This window comes from Mustela nivalis (assembly GCF_964662115.1).
Source record: "Mustela nivalis genome assembly, chromosome: 6".
Lineage (NCBI taxonomy): Eukaryota > Metazoa > Chordata > Mammalia > Carnivora > Mustelidae > Mustela > Mustela nivalis.
Genome location: NC_139025.1, coordinates 82,004,434 through 82,026,461, shown reverse-complemented (window position 1 = coordinate 82,026,461; position 22,028 = coordinate 82,004,434). Strand labels below are relative to the sequence as shown.

General features: G+C 54.8%; 1 protein-coding gene across 6 annotated transcripts in view; it reads left to right on the top strand.

Annotated features, from left to right (window-relative positions):
* The window catches only part of DUOX1 (dual oxidase 1), a 32,710-nt gene extending 12,149 nt beyond the window's left edge, over positions 1–20,561 (top strand). For 3 of the 6 annotated variants that reach the window (XM_082734271.1, XM_082734269.1, XM_082734273.1), the window contains 21 exons: positions 186–304; positions 849–986; positions 1,652–1,765; positions 2,494–2,693; positions 3,316–3,501; positions 5,603–5,828; positions 6,098–6,191; positions 6,443–6,618; positions 8,631–8,700; positions 9,075–9,200; positions 9,747–9,925; positions 10,091–10,321; positions 10,860–10,959; positions 11,262–11,311; positions 12,692–12,819; positions 16,346–16,499; positions 16,920–17,152; positions 17,381–17,539; positions 18,609–18,764; positions 18,993–19,121; positions 19,779–20,561. In XM_082734271.1, the coding sequence (XP_082590397.1) occupies positions 186–304; positions 849–986; positions 1,652–1,765; positions 2,494–2,693; positions 3,316–3,501; positions 5,603–5,828; positions 6,098–6,191; positions 6,443–6,618; positions 8,631–8,700; positions 9,075–9,200; positions 9,747–9,925; positions 10,091–10,321; positions 10,860–10,959; positions 11,262–11,311; positions 12,692–12,819; positions 16,346–16,499; positions 16,920–17,152; positions 17,381–17,539; positions 18,609–18,764; positions 18,993–19,121; positions 19,779–19,901 (3,091 nt within the window). In that variant the 3' untranslated portion in view covers positions 19,902–20,561. Of the gene's footprint in view, positions 1–185; positions 305–848; positions 987–1,651; positions 1,766–2,493; positions 2,694–3,315; positions 3,502–5,602; positions 5,829–6,097; positions 6,192–6,442; positions 6,619–8,630; positions 8,701–9,074; positions 9,201–9,746; positions 9,926–10,090; positions 10,322–10,859; positions 10,960–11,261; positions 11,312–12,691; positions 12,820–16,345; positions 16,500–16,919; positions 17,153–17,380; positions 17,540–18,394; positions 18,765–18,930; positions 19,122–19,778 lie in introns of those variants that run through there. The other 3 variants (XR_014312730.1, XM_082734270.1, XM_082734272.1) reach the window with 3 other exon arrangements.
* The last annotated feature ends 1,467 nt before the right edge of the window (positions 20,562–22,028 follow it).

Sequence of the window (22,028 nt, the reverse complement as noted above, 5' to 3'; positions counted from 1 at the left end):
GTAAGGCCTGCCTGGGTCGCTTCCTCAGACTTCACCTTGGCCTGGGCCCCAGGCCCTCTGTGTATAATGTCAGCAGCCCCGTGATTCCCAGCTGGCCTCCCCCTCTCCTTGGCCCCTCTGGAGCCCTGGGCTAGAGCAGGCATTTCTCTCCCAATACAATATCTCCTCAACTCTCCCATCCCCAGGCTATTCACTGAGGAAGAAATCGCAGAGATCAGAAACACTTCCCTGTGGGATGTCCTAGTGGCTGTCACCAGGATGAACCCCAGTGCCCTGCAACCCAATGTCTTCTTCTGGCATACGGGTGAGTGGCCCGGGGGATGCTTGGAGTGGCCTGGGGTCTGGTATCTCATCCCTCCTCAGCTGTGGGCCTGGTTCGGGTGTGGCTGGGCAGTAGACTTCAAGGAGGCAGTGAGTCACGGTTCTGCCCTTGGGAACTTTGGTTCTTGGCACCAAGGTGGCCACATGTGGCTGTGTAGTTTCCCTTCTGCACAACCCCAGGGGGTACCCAAGTAGGGGCAAGACTGAGACTCAGAGAGACCTAGGGAGGAGACTCGCATCTGCTGGGCTGAGCCTGGGGTGGGTGTAATATCAAGAAGGCCCAGTGCAGTTAGGATATCCTAATCCCACAGCTGTGACAAGGGAAGTGCTGTGTGTGTGTGTGTGTGTGTGTGTGTGTACATATGTGTGCGTGAGGGAGAGAATGACAAGGGTAAGCAGCTCCCATACCTCTGCTACGCAGAACCCCCCCCCCCCCATGTTTCCTGCTACCCTAACCTCCTCAGTGATTCTGTACCAGAGCCTCTGGTCCAGCACTCTCAGAACTCTAGCTTCCTCTGCCTCCCCAGGAGACCCCTGCCCGCAGCCAAGACAGCTCGGCACCGAAGGCCTGCCAGCCTGTGCTCCCTCCATCGTGCGCGACTATTTTGAAGGCAGTGGATTTGGCTTTGGGGTCACCATTGGGGCTCTCTGCTGCTTCCCCCTGGGTAAAAGTGATGGGCAGGGGGGTATTGGGTGAAATGCAAAAGCTGAGGGGTGGCAGTGGGGTGGTTTCATCTAGGACACTAACTATGCAGAGTACTGTTTCTTTGGGCATATGATGAAAATATCAGAGCAGGAGGGGATGTGAGAAGTATCTGACCCGCAGATAAGTCAGCTTCAGGGAAATTTGTCTTTCTGTCCTCCTGGAGTCCTTCCAGGGCCCCGGTTGGTCAGGAGCCACAGGGAATCCAAATCTCACAGTTACTTGCAGGAGCCTGGGCCTGGGAAACTGTCCAAGGCAAACCCTACCTGAAAATCAGTTGAGAACTAGCTGGGGCAGAGGCTTGAGACCTAGACTTTGGCATGGCCATGTGTGAGTCCACCAGGAGCATGGCAGAGCAGGTCCAGTCTCTGGCACAAGGACTCTGGCCTTAGTCTCCGGCTGGCAAGGGACCTGAGTGGTGGAAGCCGCAGAGGCTGTGCTGGTCTCTTGGAGGATGCTCAAAGCTCCCTCCCCACCCCCAACCAGGGAGCTTCACAATTTGAGACAACTGAATGAGCTGACCTAAGAGGTGGGGAAAGCAAGGGGTCTTGCCTGTTAAAGGGGCCACTGATCTCGCCAGACCCCCCACCCCTTCCTCTGAACATCCTCCTGCCTCTGCCCACTCAGTGAGCCTGCTTAGTGCCTGGATTGTTGCCCGACTCCGAAGGAGAAATTTCAAGAGGCTCCAGGGTCAGGACCGCCAGAGCATCATGTCTGAGAAGCTCGTGGGGGGCGTGGAAGGTAGGTCTGAAGCTGCCAGGGCAGTTCAGGGGAGGACATAACTCAGAGCTGCAGACCACCCCCACCTCAGCAGCCTAAGGAAAAGGCCTCCCTTTTCTAGGCCTCCAAGCACATGAGGGCAGGTGGGAAGAGCCATGGAGGCATCAGGTGGACTTTGGACCTGGAGTCCTTCAACCTCCATAGAACCTCCCCATGGTCCCACAAAAAGTGGGTGTGATGGACTCATGGGGAGGAGTCACAGGGCCCTGACTACATTTCATAGGCTTACCAGGACTCTTTAGAATCCTCGGCAATGGATGCTGTGTGGCATCTTACCCTGGAATTTTAGGCAACAGAGAAGAAATTAATGGAAGTCCAGAGTCACACTGATGAGGACTGGAATCTGGATTCCACCACTTGGGCTTTTGGGCCTTAGGCAGATTTTTTAATCCCTTTAAACCTATTTTTTTCTTGTCTGTTAAACAGGAATAATAACAGCACTTATCTCACAGGTTTATGAAGATTAAATTAACTAGTTCACTCCAAGTGGTTGGTACAGTATTGGGCACACAGTAAACACTCAGAAAATGGTAGTTGTGCTTCACATGGGCTACAGGCACAGCAGGATTCTTGGGGAGGGGCCTCTGTACCTAAGAAGGGGCCAGGAGCTACAGAGGCCTTGACCTAATTCCAGCCTGAAGCCAGCCTCGTTCATCCTGGCCCCAGCCAACCCAGCCCTGTCTCTCTAGCATTGGAATGGCAGGGCCACAAGGAGCCCTCCCGGCCTGTGCTGGTGCACCTGCAGCCTGGACAGATCTGCGTGGTGGACGGCAGGCTCTCTGTGCTCCGCACCATCCAGCTGCGGCCCCCGCAGCAGGTCAACCTCATCTTATCTGGCAACCGTGGACGCCGTGCCCTGCTGCTCAAGATCCCCAAGGAGTATGACCTGGTAAGGCCCAGCTGGTCCCATTCCTGGGCCACAGCCAGGGAGGCAGCCCGGTGGAAGGGAAAAAGCACTGAATCAGGAAGGGTTTCCAGCTTCTAATCCCAGGCTATAGTACCTGATAGAGAGAGAAACATGAACACGTTTGTCCGGCTCTGGGCCTGTGGGGTGACGTGATCTCCCCAGTGCCACCTTCTTCCTGCGCAGTCCTCCCCCCTTTTCTAAGGATGCCCCAGTGGGCCCTAGCTGGGAGTCCTTGGAAGAAGTCAGGCCCTCTTCCCTGCCCTCTGATTATAGGATCTAGTGAATTGTTAGAGATTTTGGAGAGGAACTCAATCAGAGGCTGGTTTTCAGCTATCTGACTCCCGGTCCCTTCCATCATCTCTCCTCCCTGCCTTCCCTTCTCTTCTCCAGTGCGAACAGAGAGGGAAGGATGGCTGCAGACATGTGTATCTGAAGGCAGTCTCTGCACCTATAAGTGAGCCCAGAACCCCACTGACCCCAGGACAGAACAGTAAATTCCTTTTATAAGGGCACTCTTTCCAGCGGCCTCCGACAGAACTCACGCAAAGCTCCTGGCCCCAGGAGGCCTCCACAAAGTGTTGCTCTCCCTGTCACCACTCCGTAGGTGCTGCTATTTAACGTGGAGGAGGAGCGGCAGGTGCTAGTGGACAACCTCCGGGCGGCCCTGAAGGAGAGCGGGCTGAGGTTCCAGGAGTGGGAGCTTCGGGAGCAGGAGCTGATGAGGGCAGCTGTGACGAGAGAGCAGCGGAGCCACCTCCTGGAGACCTTCTTCAGGCACCTCTTCTCCCAGGTATGTAGCTAGGCTCGGGTCTATCCATGCATGTCTGCTTGTGGTTGTGCCCTTGCCTGCATGCGGCCATGGGGTGACTCCAGGGAAAGTCAGGAGCCCTGACACTGATAATCAGGCCTACCGCATTTTTGGCCCAATCACCTGGCCTTTCTGTAAGGAGATGCTCTGACGCCTACCTGTGCGACTCCAGGGAGGGCATGTCAGAAGTTTATCTGCGTGTGTCACTCAGCTTTCTCCTCAGGACTGTCCAGCCTTTCTGCCGTCACTTAACTCATTCTGACTAAAAGGCCGCAGGAAGCCCAGGTCAGTGTGGGGGCAGTGAGGGCCTTTGGTTCCCCCTTCCTTGGTGGAATGCTGCTGCCAGAGGCCTTCATGGGGCTTTGGTGCTCACTTTGCATACTTCCAAGAACTACTGAGAGGATGTGGGAAAACAAGCCAGGAAGAGAAATGCAAGGACTCAAGTCCCTATCAGGCACAGAAATAAAGTAGCCTGGGTCCAGGAGGGTGGAGAGGAGAAGCTTGGTAGAGATAAGATCCATCCAGCCCAGGTTCCACGCAAGGACTCTGTCCTGCCTCTGGGAAGAAAGAACAGCCACAGAAGGGAAGATAACCAGCACGGAATGATGGCTACAAAACAGCTAAGAGCTAAGCAGTGTAGGAGTTCAGCAAAGGTAGTGAGTCTTCAGGCTGGTGGACAGTCATGGTTCGGGTCACATTTGGTGAGAACTTAAAAAGAGGTGGAAAATTTTTGCTCAGAGGAAAGGAGCAGGAGGGACTGCACAGTGGTGCCCAGTAGAAAGGCAAACAATTAATGTTTGAGGAGAAGGAGCAGGGTTGGCTGGCCTGGGAGAAGATTTGGGAGGGAAGCGGCCAATTAATGGTCATTTACAATGTGCCAGGCACAGGTCTTTTGTCATTTACTCCCCAAGCCCATTGAACTGGAGTATGCACTAGAATGGAGGGATCCCCAGGAGAGGAGACTCATTGCGAGGGCCTGGGGGGGCCAGAGCACCTCTACTCAGTTGGGGACCCATCAGGACTACAGGGACTCCTTGTGCTGGGGGTGCGAGAGTGGGCTACTATGACTTGGGGGTAGCTGCCAACCCTCTCTATCTGCACAGTGCTTCCAGTTTTCAAGACATTTTCCACACAGTTTCTCTTGTTGATTCTCACAATAGCCCTGTCAGACAAGTAGGGCACATAAGGAAAATGAAGGCCAGACAACTGGAGAGACTTGCCTGTGGTCACACAGCAAGTGGGTGGCAGAGCTGGGACAGGAACCCGGTCTTTTGCCTCTAGCCCCAGGCTCTTTCCACTAAAGCTCCTTGTTTTGAAGCAACAAGGTTTGCCTCATGAAATCATAGCCAAGTTTGGACCGGGGGCTCCCGGTTGACAGGCAGGAGAAACAGGTCCTGTGGCCTGAGGCCTGCCTCCTTCCCCCACTGCCTGTTCTGATGCTCGGAAAGCTCCTGGATGGGCTGCAGATAGCCCACTGTGAGAACTCTCCTTTCCCAATCCCAGCTTTTTCTCAACTCAGCTGAGGCTTTTCTTTTCTTTTTTTCGAGTCAAAACTCCTTTGGGTGTAGGAGCAAGCTTGTACTGACAAAGGATCAGTTGACTGAGGCTACAGTGATATCTCAGGAATTCCAAAGGGAGGATTGTGTCCTGGCCTGGAAGGGGCAAGGAAAGGGAGAGTTGCCAGCCAACAGGGTCACTTACTTCTCTCTCTTAGCCTGCCTGGTTTTCTCTGTATGTTCACTTCCCTCTGTCTGTGTCTCTGAGCACTTGGAAGAACATGGTGGTCCACAGCTTCTGAGGTTTCTTGTGCTCAGGTCAAGACAGACCTGGGACCTCATAGTCCCATTCCACATCGCCTGCTTGGATCAAGTGTGCGTCCCTGATCTACCCAGCTACCATAGAGGACCAGAGCTCTGTAGAACAAATGGCCCTAGGGACCACCTCAGGGCACAGGACAGGTGCTCAGGAGATGGTGGGGGGCAGACACCTGGAAAAGGCAGCTCCTATAAGCCTCAGCTGGACTTCAAATCAAGGATACCTTGTCTCCTTCTCTCTCCCTCCTTCTGCTACTGCCCGGGGGCAGGTGCTGGACATCGACCAGGCAGACGCAGGGACCCTGCCCCTGGACTCATCCCAGAAAGTACGGGAGGCCCTGACTTGCGAGCTGAGCAGAGCTGAGTTTGCCGAGTCCCTGGGCCTCAAGCCCCAGGACATGTTTGTGGAGTCCATGTTCTCCCTGGCCGACAAAGATGGCAATGGCTACCTGTCCTTCCGGGAGTTTCTGGACATCCTGGTGGTCTTCATGAAAGGTAGGGGAGAAGGGAGTAATCGTCCAGGTAGGCGGTGATAGAAGGGGCTAGAGACTGAGGCTGGAGGGTAGCTGACCCATTGGAGATGGGGAAGTGCCAGGCCAGGTCTCCAGCCACAGCAGGCATCTGGGAGCACCCAGGTAGAGATCAGGAAGCAGAGTGACCCCTTGTTGTGCTCAGCAGTGGGTCACACTCATGTGAGGCCCCTTCTGGCCAGCCTGGGGTTAGGCAGGTAGGTTGGGGCTCTCACAGGGTCCTCCTCCTCCCAGGCTCTCCTGAGGAGAAGTCTCGCCTTATGTTCCGCATGTATGACTTTGATGGGAATGGTCTCATTTCCAAGGACGAGTTCATCAGGATGCTGAGGTTGGTCCTGTGGGATGGCCAGAAGAGTCCTGGTGGAGGAAAGGAGTGGGGGCATGAAGGTGGGAACAGGAGGGTAAAGAGCAGGGGCCATATAGCCGAAGACTGTTATAAACTAGGAGGGGGCTTGGGATTTGGCCAGTTGGGGCCCTTCTGTATGGGCTCCGAAGGCCTGGTGGGATGGCCAGTAGGTCCTCTTGTCTAGGCCTCAAGCTCCTTTTCTGGGCCTGATGGCTTCCCTCCCCCATCCCCAGGTCCTTTATCGAGATCTCCAACAATTGCCTGTCCAAGGACCAGCTGACGGAGGTGGTGGAGTCCATGTTCCGGGAGTCTGGCTTCCAGGATAAGGAGGAGCTGACGTGGGAGGACTTCCATTTCATGCTGCGGGACCATGACAGCGAGCTCCGCTTCACGCAGCTCTGCGTCAAAGGTGGGGCGGCCTGGGCTTGGGGCTGACTGATGTAGCCATTAGACACAGCAGGCACAGTGCCTCGGACCCACCTACTTTTAGAAGCCCGCAGAAATGTTTTAATCTCTTTAAAATCAGAAGAAGGAATAATAATAATGAATAGGTGGCAACATATCCAACCTGGATTATATCCTTTTATATACCAACATGACTGTAAAAAATATTTACCTTTTATAAATATATGTATTTACTTTTTTTTTTTTTTTTTTAAGGGCAGAAGTGGTTTAGTAAGTTGCCAGTGCCTAGGGCCCACAAGAGTCCTAATGCAGTTTTGCCCCAGGGGTGGGGGGGGCAAGATCGGGATGGGGTGCAGGAACAGCAGATAAGACTCTGCCTCTCCCAGCTCGCTGTCAAAGCCCCTGCCCTGGGTGCCCAGCACCGGGGGGGGGGGGGGGGGACAGTGTCTCCCTATTACAGCCCTGGGCCATAGTCACCTGAGCTACAGGGTTTGGTGGCAGGTGTTGATGTCGGGGGAGGGGTGGCTCTGGTTTTGTTTGCCTTTATATTCCTTGTCTGTGTGCTCAGTTCATGTTTGCTTGAGTGCATGGAGACCCACTTCTGTTGTCCTTCCCCCTACTCCTGTCCCACTCGCGTCTGACTCAGGTGGGTGGGGGCTAGAGCCAGGGTGAGGAGGGGGCAGGTAGCAGGACTCTGTGGCCTCCTCCAAGCTGTTACAGTACCATTATATTGTCTCACTGGGGCATGTTGAGACCAAACCCAGCCCCTCCCAGGATTACGAGAACATGGGGGAGTTGAGCAGCTCAGATCGGGGAAAGGGGCGAGTTGGGCAGGACAGAGCTAACACTCTGCTCAGGGTTTCCCTAGCCCGGGGCTGGAGAAGAGGCGCAGTGCAGTGCAGTGCAGTGCAGACCCAGTACTCCCAATTCTCCTGCTTCTCACTTTTCCCAGGCAGCCAGGGCAGTAGGCACCTGGGCCTGAGGGCAGAGCAGGGGCAGGTGCCTGGAGATGAGCCCAGGCCAGAGTCCCAGGAACATCCAGCCCCTGGGGTGGAGGACCAAGCTGGAGGAGTGAGGATTATGTAGAAGAGTACCTCTGGGTCCTATCTTGTTTTGCTTTTAGTTGTTGTTGTGTCTTGCTATTTCCTTCAGATTTACTATGAAACATTTTAAACATACCTACAGAAAAGGTACAAGAATAGCACAAGGATCATCCCTTTCCCTGTGCACCTAGATTTGCCTTTTGGTACCATTTTGCCCCTCAGTGCTCAGCCCAGACAGGCATGGCTGGCTCATGGGAGAGTATCTCCCTCCCCAGCATTTTATTATGAACATTTTTATTTATTTATTTTTTTATTTAGATTTATTTAGATTTATTTATTTATTTATATTTTTATTTTTTTTAAGATTTTATTTATTTTCTGACAGACAGAGATCACAAGTAGGCAGAGAGGCAGGTAGAGAGAGTGGGGGGAAGCAGGCTCCCCGCTGAGCAGAGAGCCCAATGTGGGGCTCGATCCCAGGACCCTGGGATCATGACCTGAGCCAAAGGCAGAGGCTTTAACCCACTAAGCCACCAGGTGTCTCGGTTATGGACATTTTTAAACAGAGGAAGGTGGCAAGGATTTTATGGTGATCTCCATTTATGCACCTCCTAGGGCTACATTTAATTCCCAGTAGCTTTTAAGCTGGAGGGTTTAGCAGGGGTTTTGTGGCAGAATGGTCTCAGCAGGAAGATTGTATATAGTTCCTGAACTCTATCCCATAAGCCTGGTTCCAGTTCCAGAAGTGGGGCTGAAGGTGGACATGCACCCAGGGGACACGGCCTGGCCAACTTTGTTTTAGGCCTTCTCCCTGCCCACTCATGGTTGGGACGGGGTCCCACTGGGAGCAGAGTTTAAGGCTGGGGCACCCAAAAGGCAAGGATACTGGCCAAGGACCCTCTATGGTATGGATATGGGGTGAATGCCAGGGCTTCCTGGGCTCTGGGCCCTGAGCTGCTGCTCTGCGTTACAGGGGTGGAGGTACCTGAAGTCATCAAGGACCTGTGCCGGAGAGCCTCCTACATCAGCCAGGAAAAGATCTGGTGAGCTCTCATTGCAGAATGTTGGAAGGAGGGCTGAGGTGGGAGGAAGACTTTTCTCTCCCTTACCTGCCTATGTTGTGCCTTCACACAAATTAGTAAAAAGGGCTCCTCACTCTAGGCAGACATAGCCCTGCACCAGGAAGAGCCGAGAACCTGCTGGATTTCAGTCCTCACCTACTTCCTGGGTCAGATGCCCTTGTGAAGGGCACCACTGTGTGTGTATCCCCAGGACATAACTCATTCTCTCTCTAGGTCTCTAGAGAATCCTGCTGTCCCCTGGCTGAGAGCTCTGACCCCTCTGAAGACAGACCGGGACAGCAGAGGATCAAGTGGCTCAGGTGGCCAAAATCCTCTCTCTCTCATTCCTGTCCTAGTCCCTCCCCCAGAGTGAGTGCTCGCTGTCCCCACAGCAACGCTGACGTGGAGTGGACAGCACAGAGACTGAAGTGCCCCATGGACACAGACCCTCCACAGGAGATCCGGCGGAGGTTTGGCAAGAAGTACGCCTGCTCCTCCCCTTAAGGCCAGGCAGGTCATTCATCCCTTCAGCATAAAGGGGTGTAGGCAGGAGGCAGAGTTCATGCCCAGGGAGATCATAGTCTGACAAGATGATCTGGTACATTGATAGAGTGTCCCACTGATGACTGTTGTAATAGTGGTCAGAGCAAGGGGCTTCAGAGCTCAAGGAGGTTCTCACCTCTGCCTGGGAAGTCAAGGCAGGCTTCCTGGAAGGGGTGTCTTCTGAGCTTCCAGCAAAGGGTGAGAAGAGAGCAGGGTAAGAAGGGCCAGCTGCAGACTGGGAGGGGAGAGGGCTATCTGAGTGTGAGTGGGAACAGGGCTAGAGGAAGAGCATCCCCTGGGATAAACTGACCAAGTGAGCACTTGCAAGGCTGTCCCTACTCTGCTTGGAGAGTGTGGTAAAACCTTAGAGGGTCTGCACACTGTTTGGCTTGAGCAACTGATGGCCTTTCTTTGCTCTGGGAAGATGGGTGTGCACTGGGGGAGGGGGCACTCCATAGCCAGAGCCAAGATTTCCCATCTCCCAGGGTCACATCCTTCCAGCCTCTGCTGTTCACAGAGGCTCACCGGGAGAAGTTTCAGCGCAGCCGACGCCACCAGACCTTGCAGCAGTTCAAGCGCTTCATCGAGAACTACCGCCGCCACATCGGCTGTGTGGCTGTGTTCTATGCTATTGCTGGGGGTCTCTTCCTGGAGCGTGCCTACTGTGAGTGTGGGCAGCCCCACAGTCCCGGCTCCTGCGGGCCCAAGGGGACTTTTTGAACTTGAAGAGAGGCTCTGGGGAAGGTGGCCGGGGTGGGCCCTTAACCCGCCTCCGCAGCTCTCTGTCCTTTGCACTGCTCCCCTCTCACCCGCCTGGGCTCCCCGACAGACTATGCCTACCAGGCTCACCACACGGGCATCACGGACACCACCCGTGTGGGCATCATCCTGTCCCGGGGCACAGCCGCCAGCATCTCCTTCATGTTCTCCTACATCCTGCTCACCATGTGCCGCAACCTCATCACCTTCCTGCGAGAGACCTTCCTCCACCGCTACGTGCCCTTTGACGCCGCCGTGGACTTCCACCGGCTCATTGCCTCCACTGCCATCATCCTCACAGGTAGGGCCCCGCAGTCCCAGGGTTTCTGTCCACATCCTCCTGCACCCTGCTGCCTGCCCCTCTGCTCTCCTTTGTGCTTGAGTGTAAGCCCCAGATGTCCTTCTCAGAAGGATGGAGCTGGCCCCATGGTGGTGTGAAGTGAGCCCAGGAGCCCCACATGCTCTCTTCCCATGCTCTCAGGGCCCCCTCACCAGCCTCTAGCTGACAAGCTACCCACACCCCAGAATGAGGGCACATCAATGCCTTCTTTCCCAGCTTTTATGTGGTAAAACGTACTCCTTGAGAGAAACCCAAAGAATGAACTTCCAATGGTATAATTTCAGATTCCTGTGGCTGTGCTCACAGATGGTATATATGGGGCATGGTGGAGGTGGGGAGGGACAGGAGGATGATGAGAGACCAGAAGTGCAGACCCCTAAGGCTCTTCTTCAGGCCTCCAAGACTGGGTGGCTGGAGTCCTCCAACTTGGGCTGAATGGGTTGAGGGCCCCCACCAGGCCACCCCCTGACTCACTCCCACCCTGTCTGGTCTTCCTTAGTCTTGCACAGTGCGGGCCATGTGGTGAATGTGTACCTGTTCTCCATCAGCCCACTCAGCGTGCTTTCCTGCCTCTTTCCTGGACTCTTCCATGACAATGGGTGAGTGAGTGGGTGACTGTGTGTGTGCATGTGCATATGTGCGTGTATGTGTGCATATGTGCGTGCGTGCGTGCGTGCGTGTGTGTGTCAAGGTGGGGGATACTTTATGGAGCCAAATTTCCTTGGCTCAGAGGATAGTGTCACCTTCCAAGCGATAGGACAAACAATGATCAGCCAGAGCCCTGGCCCCAAGTGGGCAGAAAGGGAGACTGGTGGCTGGGTTGGGGTGTTTCCTCTGGAATATTCTTTCTGGAAGTCCCAGACATCTCTCAGCATCCTTCCTTGCTTTCCCTTCTCCACAGGTCTGAGTTTCCCCAGAAGTATTACTGGTGGTTCTTCCAGACTGTGCCAGGTGAGAGTCCTCCCTACTCTGAATTTCTGGGTCTGGCTCTGAGCTCTTGGCTCTGGGTTCCAACTGCTATGAGGCAGCACTCAATCAGCTCTCAGCATGGGCCAGGCTCTGCCCTCTGGTCCCGAGGATTCTCCAGGGCAGTAAGAGCCTCTGCTTCCCAATCCTTCTCTTGGGAGTTTGGCTGGGCTCCTGCCCCAACTCTGAACATCCTCTGCTGTGGTATGGGAGTGTTCCCCTCTCCCTACACCCCAACATACACACCTACCATGACAGTGGCTTTGAGGAATGCTATGCATGTTGGAGAGATGGGGCTTGTCAAACTAGACAGAGCCCTCCACCCCTTGTAGTCTGTCTTGACGAGGGCTGTTTAGGGACATATCCCTAACTCCCCATAATCACCTATTTTAGAACTATTAGCTGTGAATCTATTCAGAAGCTTCTCAAACCTATTTATATTTTCAGTCTGTTCCCTCCTTGGGGTAATACATTTTCTACACTCCTCTCTGTGAAACACAGTATTTTTTTTTTTTTAAATCCTAAAACAATCTGCTTTGAACTTCAGAGTGCTTGCTAATTCCTGCACACTGGGATTTAGTGGGTAAGGCTGTGTTTATGCCCTCCTCTCTTTTCAGGCCTTTACAGGCTTTGGTTAGATCCCTTCTTAACCTCAGCTTTTCCATACTGCAGGGCTCTAATCTTCTTAATTTCTGCCTCTCTCCTCCTTGACACTTGAGAGGCCATTCTCTGTCCTCATATTCCCATCCTGAATCTAGTATTGCTCTCTTGTGTACCCCAGGCCTGGGATCCCCTGTGAGAGGAGGGTCCTCCCACCAGCACTGGGCTGAACACAGGGGTCTCAGGTGGCTGTGCTTACTCATTAATGGTCCCACAGCCCACGCTGTTGTAGCCAAGGCAGGGGCTATGGGGCTTAGACAGAGTCTTGACTCCATGGGGGCAGGACCTGCAATGTCCAAAGTCTAACCCAGAGGGCCCAGAGTTGTTGCCCCTGCCTTCTTTCAGTCAGCACACATTTATATGAGGCCCACAGGATGCCAAGCCCTCAGGAGGTGCTAGGATTCTGAGCTGAACCAGCAGCAGCCTGGTCTCTGTTCTTGTGGGCCCGACAGTGAGGGAAGTGACAGACAAAAAACAAATGACACCAGTACTCGAGAAATAACAATCAGGACAAGGCTTAGGAGGGATGAGCAGAGTCTGTTGAAATAAAAGGAATCTGTAATCAGTGGTGTGGGGAGAGAACAAAGGAGAAGCCTGGCTTCCACCACCCCCACCCAGAGCAATGAAGTGGGATGGGAACCCTCACCTCTGGCTGCCTCAGAACAGCCCCGCCCCTCTGCCCTTCTCCCCATGTTCATTTCGCAGGGCTCACGGGGGTGCTGCTCCTCCTGGTCCTGGCCATCATGTATGTCTTCGCCTCCCACCACTTCCGGCGCCATAGCTTCCGGGGCTTCTGGCTGACCCACCACCTCTACATCTTGCTCTACGTTCTGGTGAGGGCTCCTGGGGTCTGGGCGGGATGATCCCAGGAAGGCCATGATGGCTTCTCCATTCCCTTAGTCCTCTCAGGAATCCCCTCCACTTCTCACTTCACAGCTGGAGAATCTAGTGTGGGGCTGCCAAGCAGACAGACCCGGGGATGCAGCACCTGGAAGATGGATGCCCTGGCAGGGGTCTGGCAGTAGCAGCCCCACCAGGCTGGTCTGCATTCCTTGAGACACCCCCACATCATTTCTGCCTAGCCAGTGATTCTGTAGTTCCCCGGTGGCTAGTGTGAGCTCCTAGGTGGGCTGCCTACATGCAAGGGAGCAATACCCTTTCTATTTGAGAAAACGTATCTTAATTTGGTTCTGCCACTTTTGTTCCGATCCTGTTTTTTGAGGTCTTAGTACCCCAACCTTTCTGCCCAGTGGAGTGCCACTTGTAGAGTTAATGAGCTTGCTCAAAATGTTTTCACTTGGTCTATTGATAAGATGGATTTTTAAGACTCTACTTGTTCCCTTTCCTTCTCCTTAACCCAGGCTCTGCCTCCCTCTCTTCTCTTGTCGTCCTGTTCCCTTTATCTTCTGTGGGTTTGCCATCAGTTGCACAAGCTAGTTAGTTCCAGAGCTGACTCCAATCTGTGCCTGTGTCATGGTTCCACTTGGCTTCCTACTTCATGGTCACAGGCAGTTCCCTAAAGAGCACCCGAGAGTCCTGCTGAGAAGCTAAACTAAGTCCCAAGGCCCCAGCGTCCCCACCGATGATAGCTTGGCTGCCAACATTCAGAAGCACAGAGCCCAGATGGTTGCCATCTGTCACCTGGCTCCAGGCGGAACTGCACTCAATCGTGAGACAGAGGGAGAGAGTCCATGGTGGCCTGAGTTAGGCTGGCACCTGGGGGCTGCCCTGCCTCCTCTCAAGTGCAGTTCTGTCTTCACTGATCAGAGGGTCTGTTTCCCTGTTGCCCGAGGCTCAGCACTTCATGGTTCTGAAGATGAATACCCAGCGTTGGGTGAGGTCGTTTCCTAGAACTGATGATGTTTGTTTCCAAAGGGATCTCTGCGTTCTTTGGAAGCTGGCTAATTTGTCCCTCCCTACCCACCCTTGCTAGGGTGGAGCCGCAGCCTCCTGGGTCACAGTTTCTGCGGGCGGGCGGAGGTGATGTTCTGGGTCCTGGTGAAAAAGCAGCTGTTCTCGATGGGAGATCCAGAAGGGTGGCCAGACTGACTCCCTGAGACCAAGACCCCTTTCTGACTTATTCCTGGGTTTTGGGGATCACTGGAGTTCAGAGCCACCCTTCCCACCAGCAAGGAAGTCAGCAGCTCAGAAAGGTGCGAGACCCTCTGCTGGGCAGTCCTAGAGCTGGCCGCTAGAGGGAGTCTCACCTGGGGGGATATCAGGGCCGAAACACCCACTTATCCCTCATGGCCACTTGACTTGGGACAGAAAGAGAAGCTACAAGTAAAGGATCCCAGCGTGGAGTGGACCCTGCAGAAGGACGTCCAAGCTCCTGATCCAGGCAGAAGAGGGCAGGACTAGCTCCCCCCACCCCACCCCAGCTCCTCAGCCAACCATGAATCTGCAGCAACTTTGTGGTTTAAAAGTAGAGCCAACACTAAATAGGATGTATAAACAGAGCGGTATGAGGTCACCCAGACATTGTGCTCAGCCTGGTTCAGTGCTCAGAAAGCCTTGGGGGTGGGTGTGGGCTCCATAATGAAAGAGGAGCTTGGGGAAAGTGGAGCCAGTTCAGGGAAGAGCCCAGAGAGGTTTGGGTTAGTCCTGTGGGCAGAGGAATACTAAGCTGGGGATGGGGAGAGCTGAATGAGGCGTCATAGTTCAGTTTAACAGTTGTCCGTTGAAGGGTCTAGTACACATTTGTTCGGTGGTACGCTGTAGTGAGGTGGAGGATGGGGAGACTCAAAGCTAGGCCCTCAGGAACTTGGGATTTGCTGCAAAGATAAGGGCCATGCCCTTGAAATGGTCAGAATGAGCAGACAATATAGGATTAATTGCTGAGCTGAGTGTTCCAAACAGTGAGTTTATAGTAGCTCACTGAAGGGAATTTCATTTGGGCCAAACTGGTTAGGGAAGACGTTGGGGAGAAGAAGATGGGACTTGAGCCAACCCTTAAGGAGAGGTAAGCTAAGATTTGACAGGGCAGAGTGGAATCTGAAGAGCATTCCAGATAGAATAAAGGGCATGAGCACTGGTGCAGAGGTGGAAATGATGACAGAATATTCAGGGCACAGATGGGACAGGCCTGGCTGTGGATGGCCCTAGGGTATTAGGTGGTGGCAGGACCTGTGTGCGCTGCAGTGGCCACTGAGGGGCTGTGGCTCAGTGGGGGGGCCGGGCCACATGGGACAGCATAGACAGAGGAGACTGGGCAACATGCAGGATCAGGGCTGGGAGAAGGAATAGAGAGCCAGTGGAGAGATGGAAAATGAGTGGCCCAAGAGAAGCAGCAGATGTGGCAAGGAATGGGCAGTTGCTAGTGCCACAGATGGCCAACCGTGGGAGCAAATGGAAGGAGACCTTGGGGTCTGACCATTCATGGGACGGGTGAACCCCCAGCGAGCAGGTCCTGAGAAGAGGTGGAAGCAGAAGCCAGACTTACCAGACTTAGGAACAAGCAAATGGCAAGCATGGGGGCAAGTTGTGTCTGACCTTGTTAGACCAGCTTTTTGGGGAAAGGACAAGAGCTGAACAATTCCTCAGTTATTTCATGGAAAAGGGGGACTGGTTAGGTGTTCTTAGTCTCCAAAGGCAGAGGATAAATTGGGGGAACTCCTTTTACTAACTCAGCAGTTATTAAATGCCTACTGTGTGCCAGGCAGCAACTGGTAAGAGCTGAGAGTATGGTGGCAAAAAAAAAAAAAAAAAAAAAAAGACAAACACAAACCCCCAGTCCAGTGGGGAAACATGTCAATGAAGAAACAACATTAGTGTGGATAATGACAAATGTTCTGACAAATTTTAAATACATTTTAAAACAATGAGAGAAGTAGCCAGGGGAAGAACCAGGGAGAAGGCATTCCAGGGAGAGGGCACAGCAGGTGCCAAGGTCCTGAAGCAGAAAGACTTGCTACGTTTGAAGAACAGGGAAGGGGAAACAGTGGCAGGCAAAGGCCAGAGCATCTCAAGATCCTGTGGTATAATGGGAAGTCCACTAAAGCTGGTTAAGTTGAGATGGCATGATAAAATGAACTTTAAAAAAGTCACACTGGCTGCCTTGAAAAGAATGGGTCACACAGGGCAGCCCTGTAGAAGACCACCCAGGAGGCTACTGCAGAAGACCCATCAAGAGTCAAAGGGGCTGGTTTAGGATGGTTCCAGAAAGGTGAAAGTAGTTGGGGTTGGAAGTGGTTGGATCTGGGAACCTGGAGGGAGCATGGTACACGGAGAGGTGGGGGTGGAAGGTGACCGTGGGGTGGGGTGGGGTGGGTGGAGGATCCTAGGGGCTAAGCTCTGAGCTGGCCACAGGCACTATTGTGGGTATGGCTTGGTCTGAGCCGAATTCTTCACTCTGTCCAGCTCATCATCCACGGCAGCTTTGGCCTGATCCAGCTGCCCCGTTTCCACATCTTCTTCCTGGTCCCGGCACTGATCTATGTCGGGGATAAGCTGGTTAGCCTGAGCCGGAAGAAGGTGGAGATCAGCGTGGTGAAGGCTGAGCTGCTGCCTTCAGGTACCAGCCTAGACACAGTCAGGGACCACCTGGGTGGTACTGACAAAGCCCACAGGGCATGGCCAGAGCCTGGACCTTGCAGTCTCCTGGCCTGGCCCAGTGGAGTTGGCAGGGGCCTTGGGGTGGCAGTGATGAGGGAGCTGGCAAGAGAAGCTCTTGGCCAGGGGACCTGAGCCTCTCTCACAACAGAGAGGGAAGGAGCCCAGGCCAGGCTGCTCCTTTCCCTGTTGACCATGTGTACCAGTGCTTCACTGCCCCTCCTTCGGGTGGGCATGGCCCAAAGGGAGTCACGCCTTCTGGTGGGAAGAGGCCTTGGCATATTCCAGAAGGAGAGCTGAGGCTGCAGGTGGGGGAATTTTCTAGAGGCCACAATGGTGTTGGGTCCTGGATAGCAGCCTCCTGCCCACTTCCTTTCCTCAGGAGTGACCCACCTGCAGTTCCAGCGGCCCCAAGGCTTTGAGTACAAGTCGGGACAGTGGGTGCGGATCGCCTGTCTGGCTCTGGGGACCACTGAGTACCACCCCTTCACACTGACTTCTGCACCCCACGAGGACATGCTCAGCCTGCACATCCGGGCGGCAGGACCCTGGACCACTCGGCTCAGGGAGATCTACTCACCTCCAACAGGAGATGGCTGTGCCAAATACCCAAAGGTGACCAGACCCAGGCCAGATGAGCTACCCATAGCAGGCCTTGCCCTGCAGCCCCAGGCTCCCCAGCGTCCCTCCCCTCCCCCAATCCAGAGACCGGTCTTTCCAGGTAATGCCATGGTACCCCCTTTCGCCTCACTCTATAAACATACCCGCCTTTCCCTGCCTCCCCCCTCTAGCTTCAGAACTATTGTGGTGGTGGAGCTTAACTCCAGCCTACTCTTCTTGCAGCTGTACCTCGATGGGCCATTTGGAGAGGGCCACCAGGAATGGCATAAGTTTGAGGTGTCAGTACTGGTGGGAGGGGGCATTGGGGTCACCCCCTTCGCCTCCATCCTCAAAGACCTGGTCTTCAAGTCTTCGGTCAGCTGCCACGTGTTCTGCAAGAAGGTGAGTGCCCTTTCTGCCTACCCCTGCTCCCTATCACTATGTCCATCTCTGCCTGTCCCCCCTGCCTCTGTTCTTCATCTGAAGAACAAAGCACAGTTGGCCTGACCCCAGAGTCGTCAGGGTATCCTCAGACCCTAAGGAACAGAGTTGGAGAGGGTTAAAAAAACCTCTCTCTGTCTTAGAGAGGTGGCCAGTCCCTGAAGGGAGCATTGTTAGGTTGAGAGAAGAAAGGGAACATTTGGGGTGGGGCAGAAGTGAAACAGGCTCTGCATTCAAGAGGAAGAAGAGGGGAGGTGGTGCGAGGCAGGCTGGTGGGCTGGGTTGGTTCCAGGAACACAGCCCAGGCCCTCAGGCCCCCTCCATCCCAGTCCCTTCACCCCAGCCTGGACCCAGTAGCAGGCCCCTGCTTGTTTCTCTGGGCCTGGCGGGTGAGTCAGGGGCACAGGAACGCAGCAGGCAGAGGCCCAGCCCATGCGCTGTCAGCACTTGGAGGGTGACAGACCGCTCCTCTTCTCCGCTGTCCATGCCAACTCTGCCTCTGCTTCTTAACTCACACAGCTCCGCTTCATTCTCTTCAGAAGTTGGACGTGGGTCTCTCTGTGGCAGCTTCCATCCTTTCAGTCTCTCTTTGAGCCCATTCCCATCTGCTCCAGGAAGCCAGCTGGGTCTTCCCTAAGGCTGCTCTGTGATGTGCCCCTTAGTAGAACCCTATCCCTCTGGGCTAGGGTTTAGAGCCTCGCAGCCTGAGGAGGGCCCATTGGAGGGAATGGCAGGGCAGGCTCGGACTGAAAAAGCTGCTTCCCACCCCATCAGACCTTCAGCTCACTTGACAAGTGTCCTTTTTCACCACCCCAGGTTATCAAGCCTTTTACCTTTCTATACTCTGGGATAACTCCACACATACTCCCCACCCAGAACCTGGCCTCATGGTCCCTGCAACACACCATCCCCCAGGGTGTCTGGGGAGAGACACAAGCTGGCCAAGACCGGAAGAGTTCTGTTGCTGGATCCCTGGGATATGGGGACCCTGAGCTAAGCCAGGTCCTGAGCTCCCACCATGTGTCCCCAGATCTACTTCATCTGGGTGACGCGAACCCAGCGGCAGTTTGAGTGGCTGGCTGACATCATCCGGGAGGTGGAGGAGAATGACTGCCAGGACCTGGTGTCCGTGCACATCTACATCACCCAGCTGGCTGAGAAGTTTGACCTCAGGACCACCATGCTGGTAGGGCAGGGCGGCTAGGTGGGTATATGGGTTGGCAGGGTGACACAGATGGCCAGGCCAGGTGCGTGGACAGCCAGGTTCAGACAGCAGGAGGCACAGAGATGGTGGTCCTGATCCACAGCCTCCAGCTCCCTCCCCACCCCATTCTCTGTCTCCTGAGCTGCAGGCTGGCTTGGTCTAGGCATGGACCCTGACTGTCCTTGGCCTGACCTACCTCTGTGCCCCCAGTACATCTGTGAGCGGCACTTCCAGAAGGTGCTGAACCGGAGTCTGTTCACGGGACTGCGCTCTGTCACCCACTTCGGCCGCCCCCCCTTCGAGCCCTTCTTCAAGTCCCTGCAGGAGGTCCACCCGCAGGTCAGTCCCACCCCATATGAAGGTTCTCCTGGCCTTTATCCCCGGAGGTCTGAGCAAACCTCCCAGGTCATCTCCATGAGGGAAGGAATTGATGGGTGATGAGAACACATCACCCAGGAAATAAGTGGGTTTCATGGAGTAGAGAAATAGTAGGGGTCACTCTGAGGGGCTAAGGGGGGAGCAGCAACAGAGATTGCTTCTTTTAAAGCCAAGGTGCCTGTCTAGAGGGAAGGGTGCAGTGACTGAGCTCGTCCTTACCGTAAAGTCAGAGCTACTCTTACCATGAATACCCAGCCAGCCCTCACCCTAGATGCTGATCTTTACCATGAACGCTGGGATAGCCACTGTCTCATAATGGCCTAGCCCTCAGTGAGACACTAAGCTAGCCTTTAACTGGAACGTTTATTAACCTCGCCTTGATCTGAAACACTTATCATGTCCCCAAAGCTGACAAATGCCTTCAAGGAGCTGGAGGTTGGACCCACACAGAGCAGGTCTACCAAAACTGAGCTAGATGTAAATACATCGAGCCAGCCCTCACCACACATGGTGCAAAGCAAACCTTTACCAGAAACCTGGAAGGAGCCCTCATCAAGGACTCTTGCCTGTCTTTAACACGAACACTGAGCTAGCCTTCACGTTCCCCTCCCCCAACAGGTCCGGAAGATTGGGGTGTTTAGCTGTGGTCCCCCGGGCATGACCAAGAATGTGGAAAAGGCCTGTCAGCTCATCAACAAGCAGGACCGGACTCACTTCTCCCACCATTATGAGAACTTCTAGGCCTCCTGCCCAGGGGTTCTTCCTACTGCCCAGCTGAGCAGAGGTTTGGGCCTATACCTTACTCTGTACTTCCTATTTCTGACTCCCTCTACCTCCTCCCCATTCCCACCTCCGAATTTTGGTCCAGGTGGCCATGGTCAGTCATCCATATGGGTTCAGAGACTCCCAAGTCCAGAATGTCTCAGCCTGGAGAAGGAGGAGGCACTGGCTGGGAAACAGGTGAGACCTGTCAGGAGAGCTGTTATTACTTTGGGGCAAAGTGATACCTCTTCTTCCAAGCTAAGAAAAAGTCTCTAAAGACTGGAGCTGACAAGCAGTGCGTATGTATATTAGGGAGCTGTGAGCCTAAGGATGGAGGGGGAGCACAGATGCTGGCATCTTGGAACTCTCCCACCAAAAAAGCCTCCCCCTCCGCTAGGCTCCCCACTGTCAAAAGGGCTGGCAAATGCCTTGAGGTGGGGTAGAGGCTGGGCCCGAAGAAAGAAGTCTACAGGAACCCCCTGAGCATCCTAGTCTAACAGCACAACTGATCTTCTCTCCCCAGTTTTAAAACGTGTACTGTAGTCAGAATCTGGCCCAAAATCTATGTAGTGCTCCTCACGCCTTGTCTCTTCTTCCTACTGCAGCAGTCTCCTTTACAAATAAACCACTTTTCTGCCCTCTGGGTTTCTTTATCCTGCCTGAGAGTGGGGTTGGGCACTGGCAGAGGAAGCTACTCCACCAGCCAGCTCACCCAGGTTGGTGCAGACAGTCGTCTGAACCTGCCAGCACCTTCTGGATAAAGGAACCGGCCCAAGGTCGAGTGCTTTAGCTGGAAACCTCTTTCCCAGCTCCCGTTCCTGATGAAGGGCCTCTCAGGGCAGCTAGTGTGGGGCTTCTGGAGCCTGATCAGGAAGGGGTGGGAGTTCCTGAGAAGGTGGGCTGGGCACCAAGTTGTGGGGGTGTGTGGCAGGACAAGGCAGGAGCCCACAGGGAGCCAGTCCGCCTGGCTGGCTCCAGGACCTCTGAGCAACAGGAGTTGGCCACTTGGTGCCTACATGGGTCTTCCCCATAAAGAGATGAAAGCGAGGACACGGATGAGCACATCCCCTAAACACTGAGCCTGTTTGCTCATCTCATCTCCAGAGTGACTCAGTACCCTTCAAGTTATAGGGCAAAGCTCTGAGGGAATTTCTAAAGCAGGGCCCAATTTCAAGTGAGACTTTCAATTGTCCTCACAGAATTCTATTTGTGAGATCGCATATCCTCGATTTCGATAAAATATTTCGATAGAATAGAAAATCCGAAATCCCATGTTGGACACTACATTCGGATGTTGCAGGTCCCAGGGAAACGGATGTTTGTTCAGCCCCATGGGGAGCCGCGTGGGAGCAGGAGGGCGGGCCTGGGGCGGGTCGCCAGCGATTCCGACCGGCGACCCGGTGGGTATTCCCGGGGGCATGGCCCACAGGCTTTGGCCGGTCCAGGTGTGGGCGCGGGCCGGGGCGTCTCCGTGGCCGGGCGCCGGGTGTGGCCCGACACCCGCGACTCGCGGTTAGAGGCACGGCCAGCAGGGGGCACGCGCGGACCGCCCCGTCAGGCTCAGCCGCCAGCCGGAGGCCTCAGCCCGAACGTAGATCGGGCCCAGACCTGCAGGCTGCGTTTCCTGGGGGCCCGGAGTCCGGGTCGGCGAATGGAGGAGGCGCAGCAGGCCCCGCTTCCTCTGGAAAGAAAGCGCAGTCGGCCGCGCCAGCTTTCCCGCCTCCGCGGGTGCGCGGCTTCCGCGTGGCAGGGCCGCCCGCTCCCCCTCGCCTGGCGCGCTGCCTCTTTGTCTCTCCGCGGCTCCCCTCCTCCCAGACGAATGGCTGTTGGCAGGAAATTGGACGCGCTCTTGGGGAGCTGCGCAAGTCGGCGTGGCGGGGAGGGGGCGCCGCGCGGCCGGCCGGCTCCGGGTGCCCCCGGCCGGGGCGGGGGCGGCGGGGGATGTTTTGACATCTCGTCAAGGGAAGGAACTTGATGCTTCGAAAGTGCTTTTCACAGCCGGCCTGTGTCTGCTCCCAAGTTGATTTATAAACAGAATCTGTGCTCGCTTCGCAGCTCCCTCCCTCGACAGCCCGGGGGGCGGCGCTGGAGGCGCGGACGCGGCTG